At 40.4% G+C, this 21,331-nt stretch overlaps 2 protein-coding genes across 2 annotated transcripts in view; both read left to right on the top strand.

Moving 5' to 3' along the window:
• Window positions 1–84: 84 nt before the first annotated feature.
• LOC146546670 (E3 SUMO-protein ligase ZBED1-like) lies at window positions 85–4,181 on the top strand. The gene is made up of 4 exons (XM_085263886.1): window positions 85–1,527; window positions 1,723–1,993; window positions 3,993–4,076; window positions 4,126–4,181. Exons 1-4 carry the CDS (start codon window positions 85–87, stop codon window positions 4,179–4,181), a joined length of 1,854 nt encoding a protein of 617 aa, XP_085120012.1.
• sh3rf1 (SH3 domain containing ring finger 1) overlaps window positions 4,011–21,331 on the top strand; it is a 49,884-nt gene continuing 32,563 nt past the window's right edge. Inside the window, exons 1-2 of the mRNA XM_085264563.1 lie at window positions 4,011–4,343; window positions 6,352–6,857. Of these exons, the coding sequence (XP_085120689.1) occupies window positions 6,477–6,857 (381 nt within the window). The 5' untranslated portion in view covers window positions 4,011–4,343; window positions 6,352–6,476. The remainder of the gene's footprint in view (window positions 4,344–6,351; window positions 6,858–21,331) is intronic.

Here is a 21,331-nt window from a genome sequence, read left to right as displayed (position 1 = left end):
GTCTCGCGATAACTGTAGAAGCGTCTAGTTTGCCAAAAGAACGAAGTAGAACAGTCAGTGGACGTGTGTGATGCTAGCTAACTGATGACTGAAGAGGAGAGGATACAGCCGGCCCCCGCAGCTTTCAAAGCTGATGTGTGGACTTATTTTGGATTTAGGACAAAAGAAGGCAGTAAAGACTATGACAAGAGCTATGCAGTCTGTAAAATCTGCACCGCCAGAGTCAAATATTCCGGTAACACAACAAATTTACGAACACACGTGTCTAGACACCATAGCGACGTAGCGTCAAATGCTAATTTTAAAACAAAACGAGGTGATTCCTCTCAACGGACAATTGAAGAAGTTAACTTTTCGAAACTACCAGCAACTTCAACTCGTGCAACAAAAATAACGCAGTCAGTACTTGTTTTTATTTGCAAAGACATGCGCCCCCTGAGTGTTGTGGAGAATAAAGGATTTCGTAATATGATTAAAACGCTGGAGCCCCGTTACACCGTTCCTTCTCGACAACACATCACGGACATCGCTCTGCCAAAGTTGTACCAAGAAGTCAAAGCGACAGTGCTGGACTCTCTCAACTCGGCTGAGACAGTTGCTCTGACATGCGACGCTTGGACTTCGAGAGCCACTGAATCGTACGTAACTGTTACAGCACATCACATAACAGACCAGTGGAACCTTCAGTCTCATGTACTACAAACCCGAGCCATGCATGACAGTCACACAGGTGAGCACATTGCAGCGTTACTAACTGACGCTGTGGCTGAATGGGGATTGAACGCAAAGGACCTTGTTGTTGTTACCGATAATGCACCAAACATGGTTCTCGCGGCTAGACTTGCAGGCATGACGCACATACAATGTTTTGCACACAGTCTGAATCTCGCCTCACAGAAAGCACTGAAAATACAATCCGTGGTGCGACTTCTCGGGAGGATCCGACGTGTAACAGCCTTTTTCAGGCGCAGCACCACAGCCAGCAACCAGTTGAAGCAGAAACAGTGCCTCCTTCAGCTACCAGCTCACAGATTGATCACGGACATAATTACAAGATGGAACAGCTCCTATGATATGATAGAACGATTTTTAGAACAGCAACCAGCCATCTGTGCAGCTCTGCTTTCTGCAGAAGTTAGGAAGAGTGAAAAAGAAATTTTCACATTAAGTGAGTCTGACATCACATGTGCAGAAGAAGTTGTCAGGGCACTCAAACCTATGAAGGACGCCACCCTGGTGATGTCAGAGGAGAGTATGCCAACCCTGTCCATCATTGCTCCTCTTCATGCCAAGCTTGTGATGGGTGCACAAGAAAGTGTTGATGATACACCGACAGTAAGGGACATTAAGACTGCCATAGCAGAAGATCTGGGAAAGAGATATGTAAATGAGAGGGAGACACTATGGATGGCATCAACTGTTGATCCTCGGTTTAAGGACCTGCCCTTCCTGTCTGAAGCAGAGACCAGTGAGACCTATTCCAGAATGTTGGACACTGTGGTGACTGTGATAAAGAAGGAAGAAAATGTAAGTAAATAAATTAGTTTATTTGGAAAAATTCAACTGAAGTTATAAGCAAGTGAATAAAGTAAAAAGCAAAAAAAAAAAAAAAAAAGCATATTGATGACATTTGTCATCAAATATTAGTGAAAAACAGGGTGAATCTTGGATTTGAATTTTGACTTTCTGACATTAATACTATTTGAATTTAATGTTTTTCAGCAGCAAAAGAATGAGGAGACTGACAAACAGGTGGAGGAAGAGAATGCCACAGAGGAGGCTCATCACCCACATATCAAAGACAACTTTGACTCCATCCCTCGGCCACCCCTAAAAAGACAGAGGACCTCATGTGCATTGGTGGACTTGCTCGGAGCTACGTTTGCCTCTACTAGTGACAATACTGCACCAAAATCAGAACATGATGTTGCTGCAGCTGAGATCAAGAGGTATAGAGATGAGACCCCTTTGCCTCTCACAGGAAATCCTCTCAGTTGGTGGAAGGACCATGAACAGGAATACCCTCAGCTATCCAAAGTAGCAAGGAGTTTCCTATGCATTCCTGGAACAAGTGTCTCTGCAGAGAGAGTTTTCTCCTCTGCAGGAGACATAGTAAATGCACAGAGAAGTGTCCTGAGAGCTGACCATGTCGATCAGCTTGTATTCCTGCACAAAAATCTGGAAATTGAAAAATAAACACTGAGAAAACACTACACATGTAAAATCTCTGATATGAGAATGTTTGACATTTTGGTTGAGTCTCATAAGCACTTATTTAGATGAGTAAATTCCTTTTTTCAGGTTGTACTAAAAGTGTTCCATTGATGGACACTGCAGAGCTGTACTTTATTTTATTAACACTTAATTGTAATAGCACTTTACATTTTTTGTTAATGTTTACTTGGATGGATTCTTCAAGCAATTTCATTTTTGATTTATATTTGTTTATGTTAAGGTCACATAAAAAGTGCTTTGTTTTGATGCTCCATAGAGCAGTTTTTGGATAAGTATTTTACAATCATAGTACTTAGAAAGACTTCAGTGTTACATGTTTACTTTTTTCATGTTAAAAAATACTTGATATTTCAGTAAAGTAGTTTTCGTTTGTTTATTTGACATGACTTCTAATAAGGCAGATGTTAATTTCTCCATTCATTTTGAACTTAGAGTGTTTTTGTTTCAGATGTTTCATGTCAAGCATTAAACAGTTTGGACTGTTTACTTGAGTTTTCCTAATTAAATTTAGTCCTACTAAACACAAATATCGTCTGGCTTTTAGTATTGCAATATATCGTATCGTCTACCCTGTATTATGATACATATTGTATCGCCAGATTCTTGCCAATACACACCCCTACTGTTTTGTATTTTGCACGTGTTTTGGATTTTGCATGTGTTTTGGATTTTGTACCTGTCTTGGTGTTTGCACGTGTTTTGTATTTTGCGTGTGTTTTGTATTTTGTACCTGTTTTGTATTTTGTACCTGTCTCGGTGTTTGCACGTGTCTTGGATTTTGTATGTGTTTTGGATTTTGTATGTGTTTTGGAGTTTGTACGTGTTTTGGAGTTTGCATGTGTTTTGGATTTTGTACGTGTTGAGGAGTTTGTGCATGCTATTTGGAATTTGTAAGTGTTTTGGAGTTTATACATGCTTTGTCTCTAGGGGCCACCGTACTTTTCTACTCTAACTCAAGGTATTTTTGGTAAGAGTCAAATTTCCTCTCTCACACAGTGGTGTACTCTGTTCCATAAAAACATGAAATAAAACATTAAATTAATGTAGTAAATTTTGTAAGTTTAAGTTTCATGAAGGAGGATAACTCAGGATGTGCTAAAAGGCAACCAAGCAATGCAAGGCTTGCTTGTTGTTTTGGGCACCAGGCCAGTAGTGAAAGGTTGCAGTGATAGTCTGAGATTCCTAACCTCCCTGAGGGGGCACACCTGAGTTCCCTTACTCCCACTGTAAGTGGCAATAACAATTCTGTTTAAACAAACCTTATGAAAGCAATGACAGTCACTAAGTGAAAATGAAAAGAAGTTATTGTTTTGAAAGTGAAAAACAAAGAAGAAAAAGAGAGAGTGGAGAAATCTAGCACCTAAATGCTGCCTAAATCTTATCTAACCAGCTGTGCCGTAACAGAGAGTTACATTCACAAACTGGTTTTTTTTGTTTTGTTTTTTTCTTTTTTCTTTTTTTTTTTAGAATATTTATAAAGTAATGGCAGTAAAGGCTGGATGAAGGGGCCCCCTGGGAATTTTTGCCCTGGCAGTTTTTAGAATTATCACCGCCCCTGCCATGTTATTGGTCCCTTCAGTGGAAAAAGAAATCCTGCAAAAGCCCCTGGCTTTAAATTTTGTTGGAATCTGGTCACCTTAATGTGAATACTTTTTCCCAGTTATATATCAGCTATATCACCTTTAAGATGTGTATTTTCCTACTTCCATCTACTTTTATTGTGCATTGAGCCTCCATAATGTTCCCATTTCCGACAGCACCGGAAGGCCACTTCACTCCCTCCCCCTCTCGGCTTGTTCTAGCAGCAGTCCCGCAGAGCAGAAGTATCAGCATGGCGCTCGGTGAGGCTGGAGTTCCGTTGTCTCTCTTGTATTGTGTTTCTCATGTCAGGTTTTACTCCACTATCTGATAGAGGTCTGCGATTCCTGCGCGGTGTGCGCCTCTAAACAAAACCTGTCTGGGTAAAAACGGCAGCATTTTCCTGCTGGATACTCACAGAGAAGTGGTTTGTAGATATCTGAGAAGGCTTGCTAACTAGCAAGGAGGCAAAAAAAAAAAAATTACGGGAGATACAGAGCAACAAGAGGAGGAGTCCTGTTCTGGAAGAGGTAAGCTGAATTACATAATAATAGTAGTTGAAGTACTTAGGAGTGTATAAATATATTTGTTTGTGTCTTAAAGTTGTTAAAACTCTTTATTTTCCAAGTGCGCAAACTTAACTGTTTGTTGGGTATTTTTTAAAGGGGGACGACGTTAAAGCAGCCTCCTTGTTGTGAAGCGATACTTGCTAACAAACTTAGTTTAATTTGCTTTCTTGTAGTTCAGTTCGAGAATAATCCACCTCAAAAGAAAGTAGCATAAGAATAATCAGTTACTGTTTAGCGTCGTTATGTAATGTTTTCGTTTTTTGTTACAATGTTGCGGTATAAGCGTAAGATTTTGTCATTTTAAAAAAAGAAAAAAAAAGAGGATTAATAATTAGTTTGTTGTGTTATTAGGATTTGTTTGTTTTTTTTTAACCAGGTTTACTTAGTCGTGTGAATCCTCCTGCATGACTCCGTTCTTTAAACACAAATCACTGCACTTCAGTGCTTCACCGCTGCTGCAGGTTTCTTTTTTGTGTCTGGCTCGGCGGTGTTAACCGTACAGTCAGTTTAAAGGGTCCGATGATCCAAGATCACAGTTGCCAGGTGTAATTATCCGCTGTCGAGTAAATGAGATTAACTTGGCCTCCTGTCCCCCGCTAGGTAATCTAATGATAGACCTTAAAACTGTTCTTTTTTTCCTTTTAATGTTTTTGCGAGATTTAGCAACAATTCTCTTATGCATGTTAGGTTTTAGTGCGGCAATTCATTCTGCATTACAGTGCGGATATAAAACAAAACGAAGAAACCCCATTTTAAAAACAGTAGGGTGTAGATCTCTTATAGAAAGACACATGCAGCAGTGTCTCCATGCCTTGGATTGGTACTAAATCTTAGACTTTATAAGCCCACCATGATTTCATTTTCAGAGGCACTAAGCTCGCCGATAAATTTATGCATGAGGTTTCTTAAAACTGCTTTAAAAGTATTGACTCCTGGAGCCACAAACATTTCTGTTGCTCTGAAAAAATCGAGGTCTCCTCCGTAATAATCTCATTATAAACCATTTGAAGTCTCCGTAGGCTTGTTTTTCGATACTTTGCCTTCAAGTGTGCAGTAAACAGAAGTGTTTAGTATGCTCTAAATGGAGACATCTTCATCCTTACATGCAGTAACCTTGGTAAACTTGCATTGCGTATAAATAGCCTTTAAAATAGGTCGTTTGATTTGCAGTTGCTATTAGAGACACTAAGGTTCTTATCAGAAGAAACGGGAATTTGATACAGTTGTCCTCTTTGGCTTTACTAAGAACGCTGTTATGGACGTGATATAATTCTCAATATAAGAGACATGAGCTGCTGGAGACCAGTCCTGTAAGATGGATGGCATTTTATTGGAATCAGTGCTGTTATCCATTCTTCCTATTGATCCTTATTGATCCATGATCAGTTTTCTGTGTGCAGAAACAAAGTAAGCTTACACAAATTTCCAGCTGCTTTATCTTTTCCAAATCTGAACACATTGTTTATAGAAAGTAGAAAAAGGACTTGAAATTCTCAGGTGTGCAGAAGCTCTGCTGCCCTGAGTTTGACTTCACTGCTCTGCAGTGTGCAGCTGTCAGAAGTGATTAGCTTGGATGAATGCAATACCAGTGGACTGGACTTTTTTGGAACTGGTTTTGGTTCGTCATGGCTTGATGCTCAAATTATGAAGCAACACAATACAGCTTCAGCCATATGTAAGCATGTAAGGAGTTTCCAAAACCACAGTTCAGTTCATAGTAGGAGTTTGCATTCCCAGTAAAAAGTACTTTGAATCAATATTCACTGAGAACTACGTGACAAACTTTGTGGATGTTTGTGTTAAAATTTAAGTCATTATCTCGTAATTGTTAGAGTTGTTACAGCCATCTGCGATGTCTGTTAAATATGTATGCCATGACCTATTTCTTGTGTATACAGTTGATAAATATGAATGTCTTGACCTTTTTCTTTTTTCTTTTTTTATTATTATTGTTTTGTTTTTTTTACAGCTGATGCAGGTGCCATGGCAATAGCCGAGGCATGGGAGTGACGTGACAGTACTTGATGTGCTTCCAAACAAAAACCTTATCAGCATCATGTTTTTCTGCTGAATTAGAGGCAGAACACACAGAGAATGGACGAGTCCGTGTTGTTGGATTTGCTCGAGTGCCCCGTTTGTCTCGAGCGGCTAGATGCCTCGGCAAAGGTTCTTCCTTGTCAGCACACCTTCTGCCGGCGTTGCCTCCAAGGTATCCTTGGCTCACGCGGGGAGTTGCGCTGCCCAGAGTGCCGGACGTTGGTGGATTGTGCCGTGGATGAACTTCCCAGCAACATCCTACTTGTGCGGCTCTTGGATGGAATCAAGCAGAGGCCACGGAGGGTTGGTCCTGGGGCGGCAGTCTGCACAAATGGTACATCTGGAGCCATGGCCAGGGCACATGGAAGTGGATCTCGGGACCAGGGCACCCCGGGAGCACAACCCCAGCGAGCTCAGGCTAAGAGCACCCTCGTCCGGGTTAGTATATTAACTACCTGAGCATGGCTCAGTGAGTACACATCTGTGTTTCCCATTGTTATGGTCAAGCTGAAACAAAACAGAGAAAATCTGTGTGGATTAAAAACAGCATGTTGCATTACTAGCTCTCTAATCCTTGCTGCGGATTAACGGTTATCATGGTGACCCCAAAGCCAGCCAGTTGACTAGCAGCCCAACATTACTGAAGGCAGTGATTGAGAGCAGTTAATAGTTAAGCCACCAAATGATCCTGCACTCTATGCCAGCAGTAGATGGACTTACTCCCGTAAGAAGAGCTCGCAGGCCTTTCTTAGTTGCTGACATTGTCATATGCCACAGACAGCCTTCCTCTTGCGATCCCTGCTGCAGTGTTGCTTGTGAAATTCAGGGTGGATCTACAGGGTGGTTGTTTTATCTGCAACACTGAGGGGACTTGTAAAGTGTATTTAGAGCAGAAAGAAAATTGTGAAAGACTTGGAGTCTGTGTTTCAGTAGTTTTATTTAGATACCACTGATGAGACACAGATGACGGTGAAAGAGTGAAAACAACACACAATATTTGTTTCTCAATCTCTAAGCCTAAGAAAACACGAGTTTGATGATGGTTTAATCTTTAAGGGCAAAATAAGCTGTTCAACCTAAGATGGCATGTGCTGTTGTGTCATGCCATATTCAGTGTTTGACATGCAGATTCCCAGACATGGATTATACCTAATCCTAGACTAAATTCTTTACTCTATGGGGATCTTCATTGAATTTTTCCTTTTAGTCTAGGACTAGGATTATCTATGACGAGGAAACTTGCTCATAGACTTTATTTGGGTGGGCTGCCCAGGTCTATGGATGGCTATCCAAGTATATTTTAAAATAAATTTTATTTATTTGACTGCCCCAGACAGCAGTGCAATCAGTTTACTCTCAGACAATCCCCTCACCCTCATTTTGGCGGTGCAGTCTGGTTGCTGTTGTGAAGTCCTCGATGTCATTCACCAGTCAGCAAAACGTTCTGCCTACAGTTGAGCAGACTTTGACCACCACCTTCTTAAACTACATTTGATGACTACAGACTGTTTATTTTAAAGCAAGTGCACATTTAACTCATTTCAGTTCCGATACAATGCTGAGGTATCTGCATCAGGTAATGATCAGATACCTGTGTTAATTTAATCAGCTAATCAGCTCCCTGTAGGGGAGCATTAGCTTGACTTACACGTTACTTTGTAATAACCTTGTAAAAGTATTGGTGTTGATTAGTAAAATGATAAATGAGAACAGGACCAAGATAAATAATTTTTTTATAAATATGGTCACGTTATTGATTTAATTTATTTTCACTGGTCACATTTAAGGTTGGTGTTAAGAGTCATTAAGCTGCTTCATACTGCTGTCATTCATAGTTGTGCTAGTTTCTGCTTTACTCCCTCTCAGTCTAAGTGGTCATCCTTGCTGCTCCTCACACACAAACACACATCATCTGTGGAGCAGAGCTGTCAAAAGACAGGTGAAATTAAATGACAGCGTTGACAACAGTGTATTATGTCATTGTAAGTTCAGCAAAAGCTTCCCAGCAAGAGTTACACTAAACCTATAGAGAGCGAGAAAGAGCTGACAGAAAGTCTGTCGGTGTAAGAATATATACTGGAATATACTTCCAACCTTTTTATCCTTTGTTGTAAACTTCCTGCACGCTGTAATGCTTCTGCTGACTCAAAGTGTCATAAAAAACAGATCTGGTGTGTTGTCACTGATATGCAATATCAGATCAGCACATCCCTATTCACTGTCACAGTGGGCACATGGTATTTATTTATCAATTAACGTAAAACAGCATAACTGTACCTCCTTAACATGGTTGTGCAGCCCTTTCCTTCACACTAGCACTCGTAGAATCCAGCGGGAAATTAAAAAAATGCAATTTTTCTTCATAATGTGTTGTGATTTATGCTATTTATGCTTTTCTCCAAGCTGCCCAGGCCTATTTACTATAAAATGACATGTGATGTGTGTTTTAAAATATGTTTTAATTAACAAATTCTCTTTAGATTCTACATACACCCTTCTAAATACACCCATGACAGACCCGTGGGCCTTTCTTTGAACAGCTCTGGTCTCCACGAAGGGAGGATTGGGTAGATGAAAAGATGTCAGGGTCTTGTGTAGAATCACTGGAATGTCAAAGCTCTGATAATGTAGCTGCCGAGCCATGCAGGTATGAAGATCAGAGGCCTTGCTGTAAATTGCTGCTGGGGGACCCGCCTCATTTGCCAAAGTATCACTTCAGAGCTTTTGTGCTCATTTCAAAGCTGTTTGTGCTTTTTGGAATTTCCCCTCAGTGCTGAAAAGCCTGTTTGTTACAAAAAAAAGGGGGAGAGCGAGAGATGGTCATTCGAAACTAATACACTGATTCCCCTTTGAGGGTATGCTGCCCATGTCATCTATGAATACGGTTTTCTATTTTCTGAGCACTTCTATAGATTTTTCACAGTGTCATACTATTGACTAATGACCTCTCTCAAGTCTGCTCTCCTAAGGCTCTGTGCTGATAACAGAGAACAAGAAAAGACATGGCAGTGCAGGTGTAACATTTTCACAACATAAAAGCCAGAGATCAAAGCTCTCACTGATCTCTGGCCGGTGCTCCTTGGGGACTGAGCTGCCTCACTGCCCCCGGGTGACACCCTCAGTCCCACTTCTTTTTTTCTTTTTTTTCTTTTTTTGTTCCCCTGGATTTTTTTAAATTTTTTTTTTGGGGGGGGGGGGGGGGGGGGGAGAGATCGTTCAAGGCTTGATGCGGCTCTTGTGCCATTCCTCTGTTGAGGGAGAGCTCCACCTCCAATTCTTATATGGCCAGAGAATGGCTCTGATTGGGGACTGCCTGACAGATGCACAACAGGGTTTTGTTTCGGGTCGCGTCTGATCCTAGTGACTGACTGACACATGTAGAGAGAGTGTGTGTGTGTGTGTGTGTGTGTGTGTGTGTGTGTGTGTGTGTGTGTGTGTGTGTACACGCGCGCATGAACGGAAAGGCCACCAGTAACAGAAACTGATGAGTGTTAAGTGAAGGCGTTAGGACCAAATGGGACAAATGTTTCGGCTTTCTGCCCCTCCTCTTATCATCTCCGGGGTTGCAGCAGTTGTTTGACACAGCAGCCTGGCATTTCTTTGATGAGAGGATTGAAAAGGCTCATCTTGAATGTAGCTCTGTGGTTGTCTGGGCCCTCGCAGTCAGGATGATGACTCACCTCCGTGGTGCTCCGTTACATGAGTGTTTTGTCTGCCTTTCTCGCTCGTTGACTCGTATAACATAGTATTTTGTTCATGCGGATTGAGAACAAATAACTCCTATGTTTTTGTTTTGTTTTGTTTTATGCATGAGAGCGAGTAAAGCTATTGGATCTGTCTGGAAGTCAAAGGTCAGGGTTCAGGTGTCATAGCAGTTGGGTCAGAGCAAAGGAAGGAGAGAGGGGAAGAATCGGAGAGAGTTTTTAGTGAATATCTTCAGCTATCATTGTCTCTCTCTGGAGAGTTGAGCCTGCACTGAGAGTATAAAAATAGACTGTCTTTCATGATAATTTCTGCCTTTGTCATAAAACTGTCAGAGTTAATTTTTAATTCAATTCTCCACTCTGCATTAACTACAGTTTGGAGGCTACATTTAGGAGGAAAATACATACAAATGATGCTTGTATCTTTTGTACGCTATGAAGGATTTGAGTGTTTTTCTTTATGAGTGTGTGCGTGTCATTATGTGATTAGCTGATGTGAAGTGAAACAATATACTTTCCTGACCTTTTTGGGATGTAATTAGGTCGTTGTCTCTTCTTTGGTAATGAGGGCTGCCTTTTTCTTTTTATAGGCCTGGTGTGTTTGATAGCCTTTTCTTCCTGGCGTTATCTCACATTGTCCTCAAGGATTAATTCTAAACACACAGGAAGCAAAGCGCAGCCTTCTAATTTAGTATTATTTTCAGCTGATTGAAGGAAGTTGTCTAATATCTAGGTACCCACAGGACATTGGAAAGCGTTTTTGTTCCTCAGTTATTTTTGTAATAAAGTTGTGGCGTGTTCTGTCTCTTTTGTAGTGGATTTATTTCTTCAGAGAAAAAGAATGCTGTTTATGGGTTCCTTATGTAGAGAGATGTCATTAAAATTCCTGTGCACCTCCCTCGTCTGAGGTCGATGAGTCACGCTGGCGGTCTTTGATGACATCATATTGTTGTTGAGGCCTTTCCTCTTGGCCGGCTGGCTGACCTCTGCCTGCGCGGCTGAACCCCTTCATTACACCCTCACGCTGCCCACATACTGCAAACACATACTTACTGCTTTCCACTGGGAATTTTTCAAGAGGGCTTTGGTCTGTTCATTCCAGCTCTCTCAACACGCTCACACTTTTCTCTCGCCTCCTCTATATTTCCCACGCAGGTCTGCGAGTAGTTGCAACCTTCTGGACAGTGCATGCCGGGATTTTAGAGCCACCTGTAATTTTCTCTTATGAGCCACTGACACCAGCTGAGTTTTATTTTCTTTTTTGCTATATTTCTTCCATGTACCTCCTCCTCCCTCCTCACTGTCTAAATCTGTGCTGAAGCCTGTTAGAGGACTAATGAGATTAGAGTTTATTAGACACTGAGTCGGCTCTGCTCCCCGTTCTTTTACTCCCTGTCTCAAAGTGCTTTCTCAAAGGGAATTTTTGGCTCTGTTTATGATGTTTTAAGGTCTTGACCTTCCTATGTAAAGTGCTCTGTTAGGACTTTGGGATTTGGCGTTATATAAATTGAATTGAATTACTTTTGACTGCTGACTTTCATTCCTAGGAAACAAACAGTTGCTATCTAGTGAAGTAATCAGCGTGTCTTCATCTCTGGTTCCCACTGTGTATCTTTTAATACTCATCTAATGCACTTCATATTTTTTATAGTTTTTATACTTGTCCTTTTTTTGACTTTTGCACTGCTACAAAGATGGATGCTCATATTAAACATGAGCTTCGTGTTTGTTCAGGATTCAGCTTGCTCTCAGTGTTCAGTTTATTATAGTTTTTATGACGTATTGAAAGACCCAAGAAGGCTATGGACATTGTTTAACATACAAAAGCTACAACCCTTCAGCTAATGTATTTCGTTAACCTTTATAAACCTACTGTTCCTGTTAACTTTACCATATAGAAAAACGGCTCCAGATAACTATGGTAAAAGGACCAGTTCTTGTATTATATATTTTCTCAAAACTTTCAGTTCAAGAAGCCTCATGAGAAACAAAATTACAAGTTTAACAGATGCTCGAATTTCAAAAGTCAAGTTTTTTGCGTTTGAAAATTGTGGTTTCAATACTGAGTAGTCATAACCAGTAAAGTTTTAGGAACTAACACTGTTGCTCTTGCTCAGCTGAGGGTTGTCCACTGGGATTCCCTACATGTTACTGTGTCTTGTTGCTGGAAGGGGAAAATATACTCCCTGCTGTCTCTGTCTGTCCTCCTCACCTCCTTTTTACATAATTGCACATATGAGGCTCCAATTTCATGTCTGTACCACCACATATTCAGCAGTTAGTGTTATAGCATGTAGCGCTACATGAATCCACTGTGGCATTAAATTGTACCACTAAGCTAAACCTTCTAACCAGCTCTAGACATCCTTGTTCGTTAACACTTAATATTGCTGTCAAACAGACGGATCGCTGTCATGGAGGTCTGCTTTGCTGCGACATGTAGTTCCATTTCTATGTTCTTAGATTTAACACTGGTCTCAGAGGGTTAGTTTCATTGTGTAGGTTTTGTAAGAAGTGTGTTAATGTGTTTCTTTTATGTTGTTTTAACACTAGGTTTTGGGTGGTCCGTCAAACATAAAATGCCACAGTTGCTGGGGGGAGGGTTCTTTGGCGAAAAATATTTCACAGATACCTTGTAAGAAATGTCAAAAAATATCTGTTTTTCTTGTGTTTAGACTGCAAAGCTAGTCTAGTAAAGTCCACAAATATAAAGATGGAACTGTAAATGAGCAGAATGCATCCTCCTCAAAGTAAAAATTTTAGTGCCAGTTTGTAATTTTAAATCCTAGTAGTAGATGGATAGTAAATACACTAATCCACAGTCTCACAGAGGAATGAAGGCTATCCTATCATGCCTTCTACATAAAGACGGGAACCTGGGCAGCTTGCCAGTTTATCACATTACTGATGTCATAGGCAAACATGCTCATAATAATAACCGTAATCATCATTTTTGGCAATTTTCAGATTCCTACCTATGTTTTGGAACAAATGCAGTGAATAAGAATGCGTGGGGTTGCGTAATACGCAGGGAGAAGCAAAAAAGACGGAATCAAGTGAGATTAAGGTGCATCTGAAGCATCTTCATTGTAGGGTTTTACCGCTTCCGAGACAACAATGAGACGAAGGTGTACGTCTGCCTTTTGTGGTTTTTAGTCCGTCAAGATTTTTAGTCGAGACGCTTAGAGGAAGAGACTTTTGTTCCGAGTATTTTCCCAGACAGGCGGGGATGTTTTGTGTCGGTGTGTCTCTGAGGAATGTCATGAGCACTTGTAGGTCACTGTTTCTCCTCTAAACATTGGGCTTGTTGGGTCTCGTCCTACTTGCCAGCTCACATTTACCCTTTTCAGTACATCTTAAAGCATCAACATGCATTTTATGTGCATCGTCTGCGTGTTTGCGTTGTGAGACATCACCTCTTTAAGGTTTATGTGGTGATTGTGGTTACAAGTCTGTGTCTTTCACAGTAACTAAGGTGTGTAGTTCTGTTGATAATCAGGCATGCAGTGATGTGCTTCTGCACCTGAAAGCCTCCAGGCAGACTTTATTTAAGTGGTAATATTTTGTTCCAAGGCACTGTCAGGTTTATACCACATGCAGGAGATGTGTCCATCATTTTCTTTGGGCTACCTTTATAAATTCCTTATTACATTTCATCTTATGAGATCTGATTGCCTGAACTACCCAAACCCTGAATTTTGAAGAAAAACAAAATACATATGTTGAAAAAGATTTAAATAGTTTTTGATTTGTGGTGTGTGGAGGATATCGCCTGTGCTGGCTTCCATTTGCAAAGGCAGGGTTTTTCTTGAATCACAGTGCATCTTTAAGGGATCTTACAGTAAAGATAATGAGACTCTGGCCTTATTTAACAATTTTGATAATTTGATAGGTGGAAACGTCTTTTATGCTTTGTTAAATATTTTCCTTTGGCCAACTTTATTTACTGGGTCTTCATTTACTTGAGTGCTGCTGATTTCCCACCTCTGGCTCTGGATCACCTTTTTAAATAGTGGGGTGATCAGAATCTTTTCTATGCAGAAAAAAAAACCTTGATAGAGATTTGGTTCAGAGCGACTGTGGCAATCTCAGCTAAGCAAAAAACCTTCAAAAAGACTTTTATGTCACTGACTGTGTATTGATTGCTTGAATGCTTGCTTTATAATAACCTTGATAATGAAAATGAGGTGACAGTGAGTTCACTTCAAAAAAGGAAAAAAACCAAATGAAGAAAAAAGTGCAGATGAGAAACAAATTTAATAGCAAATTTATTTTTCTATTACATGGAAAAAAACAATTGATCAAAGCCTTACGTAGCACTTACAGACTAGACCGCACAGCCATGTTGTGGTAAATCTTATGTTAAAACACACATCACCCCCAAGATTATCAAGAATTACAAAAACAATTTTCAAAATACAGAAGAAGTTTTTTTTCCTTATAGCATGAGGTCAGGGTACCAATGCCTTAAGCCTTAATGCGTTGAATCCCTGCTGTGTGTGCGCCCGTGTAAGTAAAACTAAGCTGTTCATGTTGCACTTGAAGCAAACACATTTTGAAGAAGTCACGTTTATTAAATCACAGGAAGGACCCAGAGTCTATATAGTGTCACAACCAAAAAATGAGGAAAAACAGCATGTCCATCAGTGTCCTTCGACAAGTCAATAATGTGTTTACACTTAAAATTGCTCAAAAACAGACCAATCAGAGTCAGAGGTCTGCTTTGCTGTGACATGTAGTTACATTTTTAGTTCTTAGATTAGTGCGATAAAAGAAGCATCAGACCTCACAGGGTTAATTTCATTGTGTAGGTTTTGTAAATAGTGTGTGTTGATGTTTTTCTTTTATGTTGTTTTAACACTAGATTCTGGGTGGTCCTCCAAACATAAAATGCCACAGTTGCCAGTGGTCGTCTTTTTTTTCTGTTTTTTTTTGTCTGTCACATCTCCTGGCATGTCTGTCAGCATGACGATACTAAGACAAGCATCCACGACCTTCTTTACCTCAGTCCCAGTCACACCTGTGGAAGCTAACAAAAGCCTTTCTTTAGATCCTGTGTTGTGTGTGAGTATGTGTGTGGTCGAGTGGCCGCCTGGGTAAAGGCTCTTAGAAAAATGTTTTGGGGACCAACAACTTGTCAGCTTTTTGTTTTACAATCCTCTCAGTTGTGCTTGTCACACAATAATTCAGGTTATGTCAGCAAAATAAAAATGTCATCTAGTCTGTCTTGTGCGTGATGAAGTAACACTAAATTGTTTTACAGTTGTTTTCAGCATAATTTATCCTTTTGATGTTTTGTCAGCTGTTTGAGGGCAGGAGTCCCCCCTAACCACAAAGTATTCCCGAGGCACCTCTAATACCTGGCTGACCTTAACATAACAGTTTCACCTCTCACCCTGTGTTGTGTTTGGTGGGCCAGGATTGGTCATCCATGGACCGTTTGACTGCTGGCATGTTAAGTGTTCAGTTCCCATCCCTCAGGCAGAATCATGATTCGCTCAGTTTCATTTTCAGTTGTTTGACCTCTGACCCTGGGGCTATTGCTTGCTCTTAACCCACCTTTTAAGCAGCTGCAGAAGCCTCTGACTCACCTTGCTTATTTCCCAAGTGGGGGGAAAAAGTACATCAAATATTTGAAATGTCTGCTTAGGATTTCTGGTCTTGATTTTCCATGTTGGTGTTCTTGTATGTGCTGAAATGTTTCCTGTTTATTCTTCAAGGCCCAGCGGTGCAGTTAATCTGCATTTGTCCCTGAGAGACGTCTCAGCAGTGAGAAGGGACTGGGTATCCAGATGATGAAGTGTTAATGATAAATGTAACTGTCCAGCCACATCTTTTTCACCACTGGATGCCATAACACATTTACTTGCAGTGTGAACAGTAATCGCAATCGGAAGAGGCTTGGAAAGTACAGTCTACTCCCCGAAGCACAAGATTATAGTTGAGTTTGTCACAAGTTATTTGGATCACAAAGTAAAACTAAAATGTTGAGGGAAAGTGAACTGCAGGATTGTGTACGTCTTGAAAAATCAAATTGCATGCTAATCACTTTAAGAGCTCTGGGCATAAAATCTTGATTTATGAAAATGCCTTTTCAATTTAACAAACGATCTGCATCTAACACATTTTCAGTGACAGCTAATTGAATAGTCATAAAATCTATGAAAATGTGATAAGTGGCTCAGGTGGTGTTTTCAGATTTGTTGGATTTGACAAACAGCCCGAACCACATATCATAAAAGACAACGTTTCAAGAATATCAATCTGTTTTGTGGAACAATAGTGTTTGCCTACCTTTCCACAAAGAGCCAGTCTATAGCCAAACTGAGAAAGATCCAAGCCAGTCATGGTGTGGTTGAACTTCAGTAGAAGCTGAACTTCAGTAGAAGTTCACCGGGCATATTTTATCATAGTAAAATTGTAGGGAAACACAGGGTTTCGACTAGGAACACCTGGCCGTCTATCAGTGTTGCCAACTGCTCATCCAACTCACGGGGGAGGGAACTGGAGCCTATCCCAGCTCTCATAGGTGGTCAGTCTATCAGCATTTTGCACTAATGTTCACAGCTACAACCAATTCAGAATCAGCAATGAACCTAACCTAACCACTTAAGGAGGAAGCTAGGCTACCCAGAGAGATCCTTGACAAGCACAGGCACAAACTCCACACATCCCCATCCGGCAGCTGCATTTGAAGGAACCCAAGCAACAGTGCTAACCACCGCATCATTGTTCCACCTCCTTTTAGGATGGATTTGGGCAATTTCATTGTTCCACTAAAGCTCTTTGCTTATTATGTCTCTTGCTACACATAATTCATGTAGCACTTGCCACTTTCCATAACTCTGGCTTTGTTTGGGCACAAACGAAAGATAACTGTTTGTGTGCACCTCTGCAAACGGGAAGAGAAGATGAAGACTGAGAAAATTAGGGAGGTTATTTTTACATTTCCAGCATGAAGAGAAAGTAGTGAGTGTGTAAATGCATCAGCCAGGGTGAATTCAATCTTCTTTAAGCTTGTTTACATACAGGAATGAATAATTTAGCTTACCGTAAGTGATGCACAAAAGTGGACAGATGTCAGTTTAATACAAATTAAGGAAAATGTTGTCTTTTGTTTTTTGTGAAAAAAATGCATTTAATATAATGGTTATTAGGAGCAGCAGGCTAATAAGATATATTAGGTAATGTAATAGTTGATGCTCTTTTCTTAAATCAGAAAAAGTGAAATCCAGCTTACTGTTGTGCAACAGTGCCCATGTTTAGTAGTAGTAAAAGCTGTGGAGGGGGTTTACTTACAATCCTCATTTCCTTATTTTTACTTATTTGACTATAAATGTAACTTTTATGTGTCATATAATTAAAAATATTTAAGTTATGGCTTTATATTTATTCGTTAGAAGTTTGGTCGTGTTAGATGAAATAACCATGTCGTGGAATTACTAACCACCTGACAAGACTAGCTTCTATAGATCTTTGCTGTAATGTAAAAAGAAAAAGCTTTCAGTGACTTAAACCAGGAAAGATGATGGTTAAAAAAACTCATTGTGGTTAATCATTTGTTTATTGAATACATTCTTTGAGCTCTTGCGTCTCTTTTCTGGTTCAGATGATTAAAAAGGAGTCTTATATGACTTATTTTGCAAGAAAGTTCGTCATAATATTCAAAACTAGGCTACTGGATGGCTGTGTTTTCAGTAACTCCACGTGTGTGAGGTCTCACTTGCTGACAACACATGATTAATTATTGAAGGGGACTTGAATAGAAGAGAGATCTGACCAAGACTCATCCATTATATGCTTTCTGCACTCACATCCCACCACAAGCACTGACTTGAGAATTGCTTTCAACTTGTACCCCATCATAACTCTTCTGATTGGAGACAAATGTACATTGAGCCCAACCACCCACACACACACACACACACACACACACACACACACACACACACACACACACACACACAGTACTCTATGACTGGTCTGACACAACCTGAGCAATGTTTGTTTTAATGAGTCACAGACTGAATTTAGATCCATGAGGGCCCATTATACGGTACACACCCACAAAAACACAGGTGTGCAGGCAGTACACAAACAGACATGTGACGGTTATGTTGAAATGTTGGTGCGAGTTTGAGCCGAGCAGTCTGCTTTTCTGTTCTCCTTTCTGAGAGGCTCTGAAATTCACGCTGATGATGTCGAGAGGCCAATTAGCTATGAATCTGGACATCCTGATTAGTTTCAGAAGAGCCAGCATCTGTCTTGCTGTGAGATGATTCACCAAAGCAACCTGGGATTTTTGAAATGTGAATCTCGTCAAATGTCTAATGAGCTCTGCCCATGTGTCTGCCCTTAATGGCAAATGTGGGCAGGAAATGTCAGCAACATGCTTATAAAAGAGATTTCTTGTTAATGCTTATTTTATTATATATTTAAAATGAAGATAAGTATTTATCGTCACTTGCCTGCAATTATGCAGCTCTGCTTTGTGCTGTCAAAACTGCTTCGATACACTATGCAATACATGTTCGGGGTCTGGTGGTGCCTGGCAGTGAATCTGGGGCTGGAAAACTGAGTCCATTGTGACTATTTTTGTCCTGCTGCTTTAAGGGCGTGCCATTGCTTGAAGGGGGTCTGCTTCATCTGCAGTGCCTTTTAAAATGTTGGGACTCAGAGTTTCCAGAAGCAAACTTTCATTGTAATGAGGTAATCGGTGTTACAGTCTTTACCTGTCTGTGGTTTTAATGTTGTGGCTGATCACTAAAACTAAGTTTGTACTTTATTAAAGCAGAGGTCTACAGCTTCAGGACTGACACAAGCTTATTAAATAAAGAGTGCAATGACCTTGTCAAGCAATACTGTTTCCCACACACTTGAACTGATTTGTTGCAGTAGGGGATGAAATGGGTGCGCCAAAATCTGCTGCCTCTATAGTTAGTTCTTTATTCCATGGATGAACCCCAACTCTATCATCTTGAAGTGCATAAAGCAACTGTAGTCACTGTTAGTTGAGTTGGAGTCCAGGAGAGACTCCCTGGAGAGCAGAGATATAAAATTCTGTATGAAATACCTTGAGGATCACCACAGCAGCTCCCGGTCAACTTCCTGGCAGGGAAACACAGGAAGGGCTAACCAGTTAGCAGAGACTGAACTTTAATAAGAGCTAAGGGATGGTCCACAGATAAGAAGAAGAGGAGAAATCTAAAATTCAGAAATGGGTTTCTCATGCAGGTAAACTGGGTTGTAGAGTACACGGGACTACACTTTCAGCTTATGCTAGTGAGGACGCTGAACTATTTACAGTTTTTCCCAGATTTGCTCTTTGGTTAGTTTGGGATGCCAGACACATGAAGGAAGGCTAGCAGTTACACGTTACATCTGCACTGAATTAGGGTGGACTGGCCAAATACACTCACACACTTTGCTAAGAAAGCAAAAATTGGTCACTGCTGTGCTGCTCCTTGACTCAGAGAACAGATGCAGTGTTTGTGCCTTGGCCTTTTTCCAGTACTATGTCAATATCCTGGCTTTGTTTGTCCACTGTAGAGGCGTACAAATACCAGCCAGTGCAAGCAAATGTTCTTCAGTTGACCACTGCTCTGACATACAACAGAGCAATTGAAAGATAAGCAGGTATATGAGAAACATGCACACATTAAACAAAGATTACTGGAACACAAGATAGTAGTGGTTATAGTAGAAAAGGTAGTCGCCCAGCTTCTTGTCAAATTTCCCTTTGCCTTGCAACACCCTGAGTAAATTAAAGTCAGCTGAAGCAGAGCAGAGCAGGTGGCTCACCCTGAATGACTGAGAGAACAAAAGGCTACAGACACTGCATGCTTTCACCAACACAGTGGAGAGTAATGTGAGGAAATGCTTAGTATTCAGCTCATATTGACTAGTACTCAATACACAGATACTGTGACATTTGCGAACTAATCCCGCTGTATCTTGGATACAAGTTGACTTCCTCTGTGCTAATCCAGGTTATTAATTATTATTATACGTGACAAAAGAAGCCTGTGAGCTCAAAATCTCACTAATGATTGAGTTGATTCATTTTAATCTAGTTAATGTGCTGATTAATGAGTTGCTTTCTCAGAAAATGTTATCATTGCGTCTACAGGAGACGACTTGTAATCCGTTTCAGTACAAAAATGTTTAAATAGTTTTACAGTGTAATCAGAGGTTGTGTAATACTGTAATTAACTTACGTGGACTTTCCTAACGTGCATAAATTTAGTTACTGTTTGACAGACAGCTTGATCTGGTCTACAAGACTGTAAAGAGCTATACACGACTTCCAGTAAACCATTGTAATTAAAAACACCTGCGGCCGTGAAACAAACTGCAGTTGGTTTGTTTATGCTAACAAAACACTACAGTGACTGGGAGACCATCATACATACTGTTGTTATTATACTGGCTCTCAGGTATACAAAGTAGACTTACATGAGACCATAGTTGGTATAGAAGATTGACTTATCTTTATAGTTTAAGTAGTGAAATGTCTTAAAGCTGCATTTTTCTTAATGGCCAACAGGGGGTGAAATATGTGGTTACAAAAATCTTTCCTGTGTATAGAAGTAAAGAAGTCCCTCAGTTTCCTTTTTGACCTCAGTAAACACGTTCCTTACAACTTTATGGGCCCGATTATTAGTTTAGTTTCATATTGAATAGAACCTTTTTCTCTATTTTATAAATTTTTTGCATTTGGTAGAGTCAGAACGGGCATGCTGGGGTGCCAGTTTAGCTCAGTAGGCGAGCAGGTGACCATATTCCACATGGCCAGAGTGCAGCGAAGCAGGTTTGAGTCCAACCTGCAGCTCCTTGCGGCATCCTGTCCTCCTCTCTTTCTCCCCACTTTCCTGTCTATCTTGACTGCTCAAATATCCAGTAAAGGCATAAAAATACCCTTTACATTTATAAAAATTACTTGAGGTAATGTTAGTGGGCGAGGAAGTGACGCTCTGCCTGCAAGCTTTAATCTGTATTTTAGCTACACTGGATCATCTGATGATGTCTAGTTCATAAACTTGGCTGGGGAAGTAATTTTAAAAAGACATTTTTAGAAAACATTCCCCAGAAGAATGACATTTAAGGGTTTTAGTTGATCCCACAAGCCAGATGAAGACCTACAGGAGTACCTATGACTCTGTTCATATTGGTATTGTAATGTCTGCAGGCTTTGCGTTGTGTACAAAC

Source organism: Mchenga conophoros, linkage group LG23, assembly GCF_057382185.1.
Source record: "Mchenga conophoros isolate Kocher_MC1m ecotype Shallow Benthic linkage group LG23, M_conophoros_male_GT1.1, whole genome shotgun sequence".
Taxonomy (NCBI): Eukaryota; Metazoa; Chordata; class Actinopteri; order Cichliformes; family Cichlidae; genus Mchenga; species Mchenga conophoros.
The sequence above is the reverse complement of the archived record's forward strand: the minus strand, read 5'-3'. Positions and strand labels throughout refer to the sequence as shown.

Excerpts from the sequence above, each read along its gene's own strand:
- LOC146546670 (XM_085263886.1), top strand. The coding sequence starts at position 85 with ATGACTGAAGAGGAGAGGATACAGCCGGCCCCCGCAGCTTTCAAAGCT. Across the intron at positions 1,528-1,722 it reads TGATAAAGAAGGAAGAAAAT|CAGCAAAAGAATGAGGAGAC; the intron begins GTAAGTAAATAA and ends AATGTTTTTCAG. Across the intron at positions 4,077-4,125 it reads AAGTATCAGCATGGCGCTCG|GTTTTACTCCACTATCTGAT; the intron begins GTGAGGCTGGAG and ends TTCTCATGTCAG.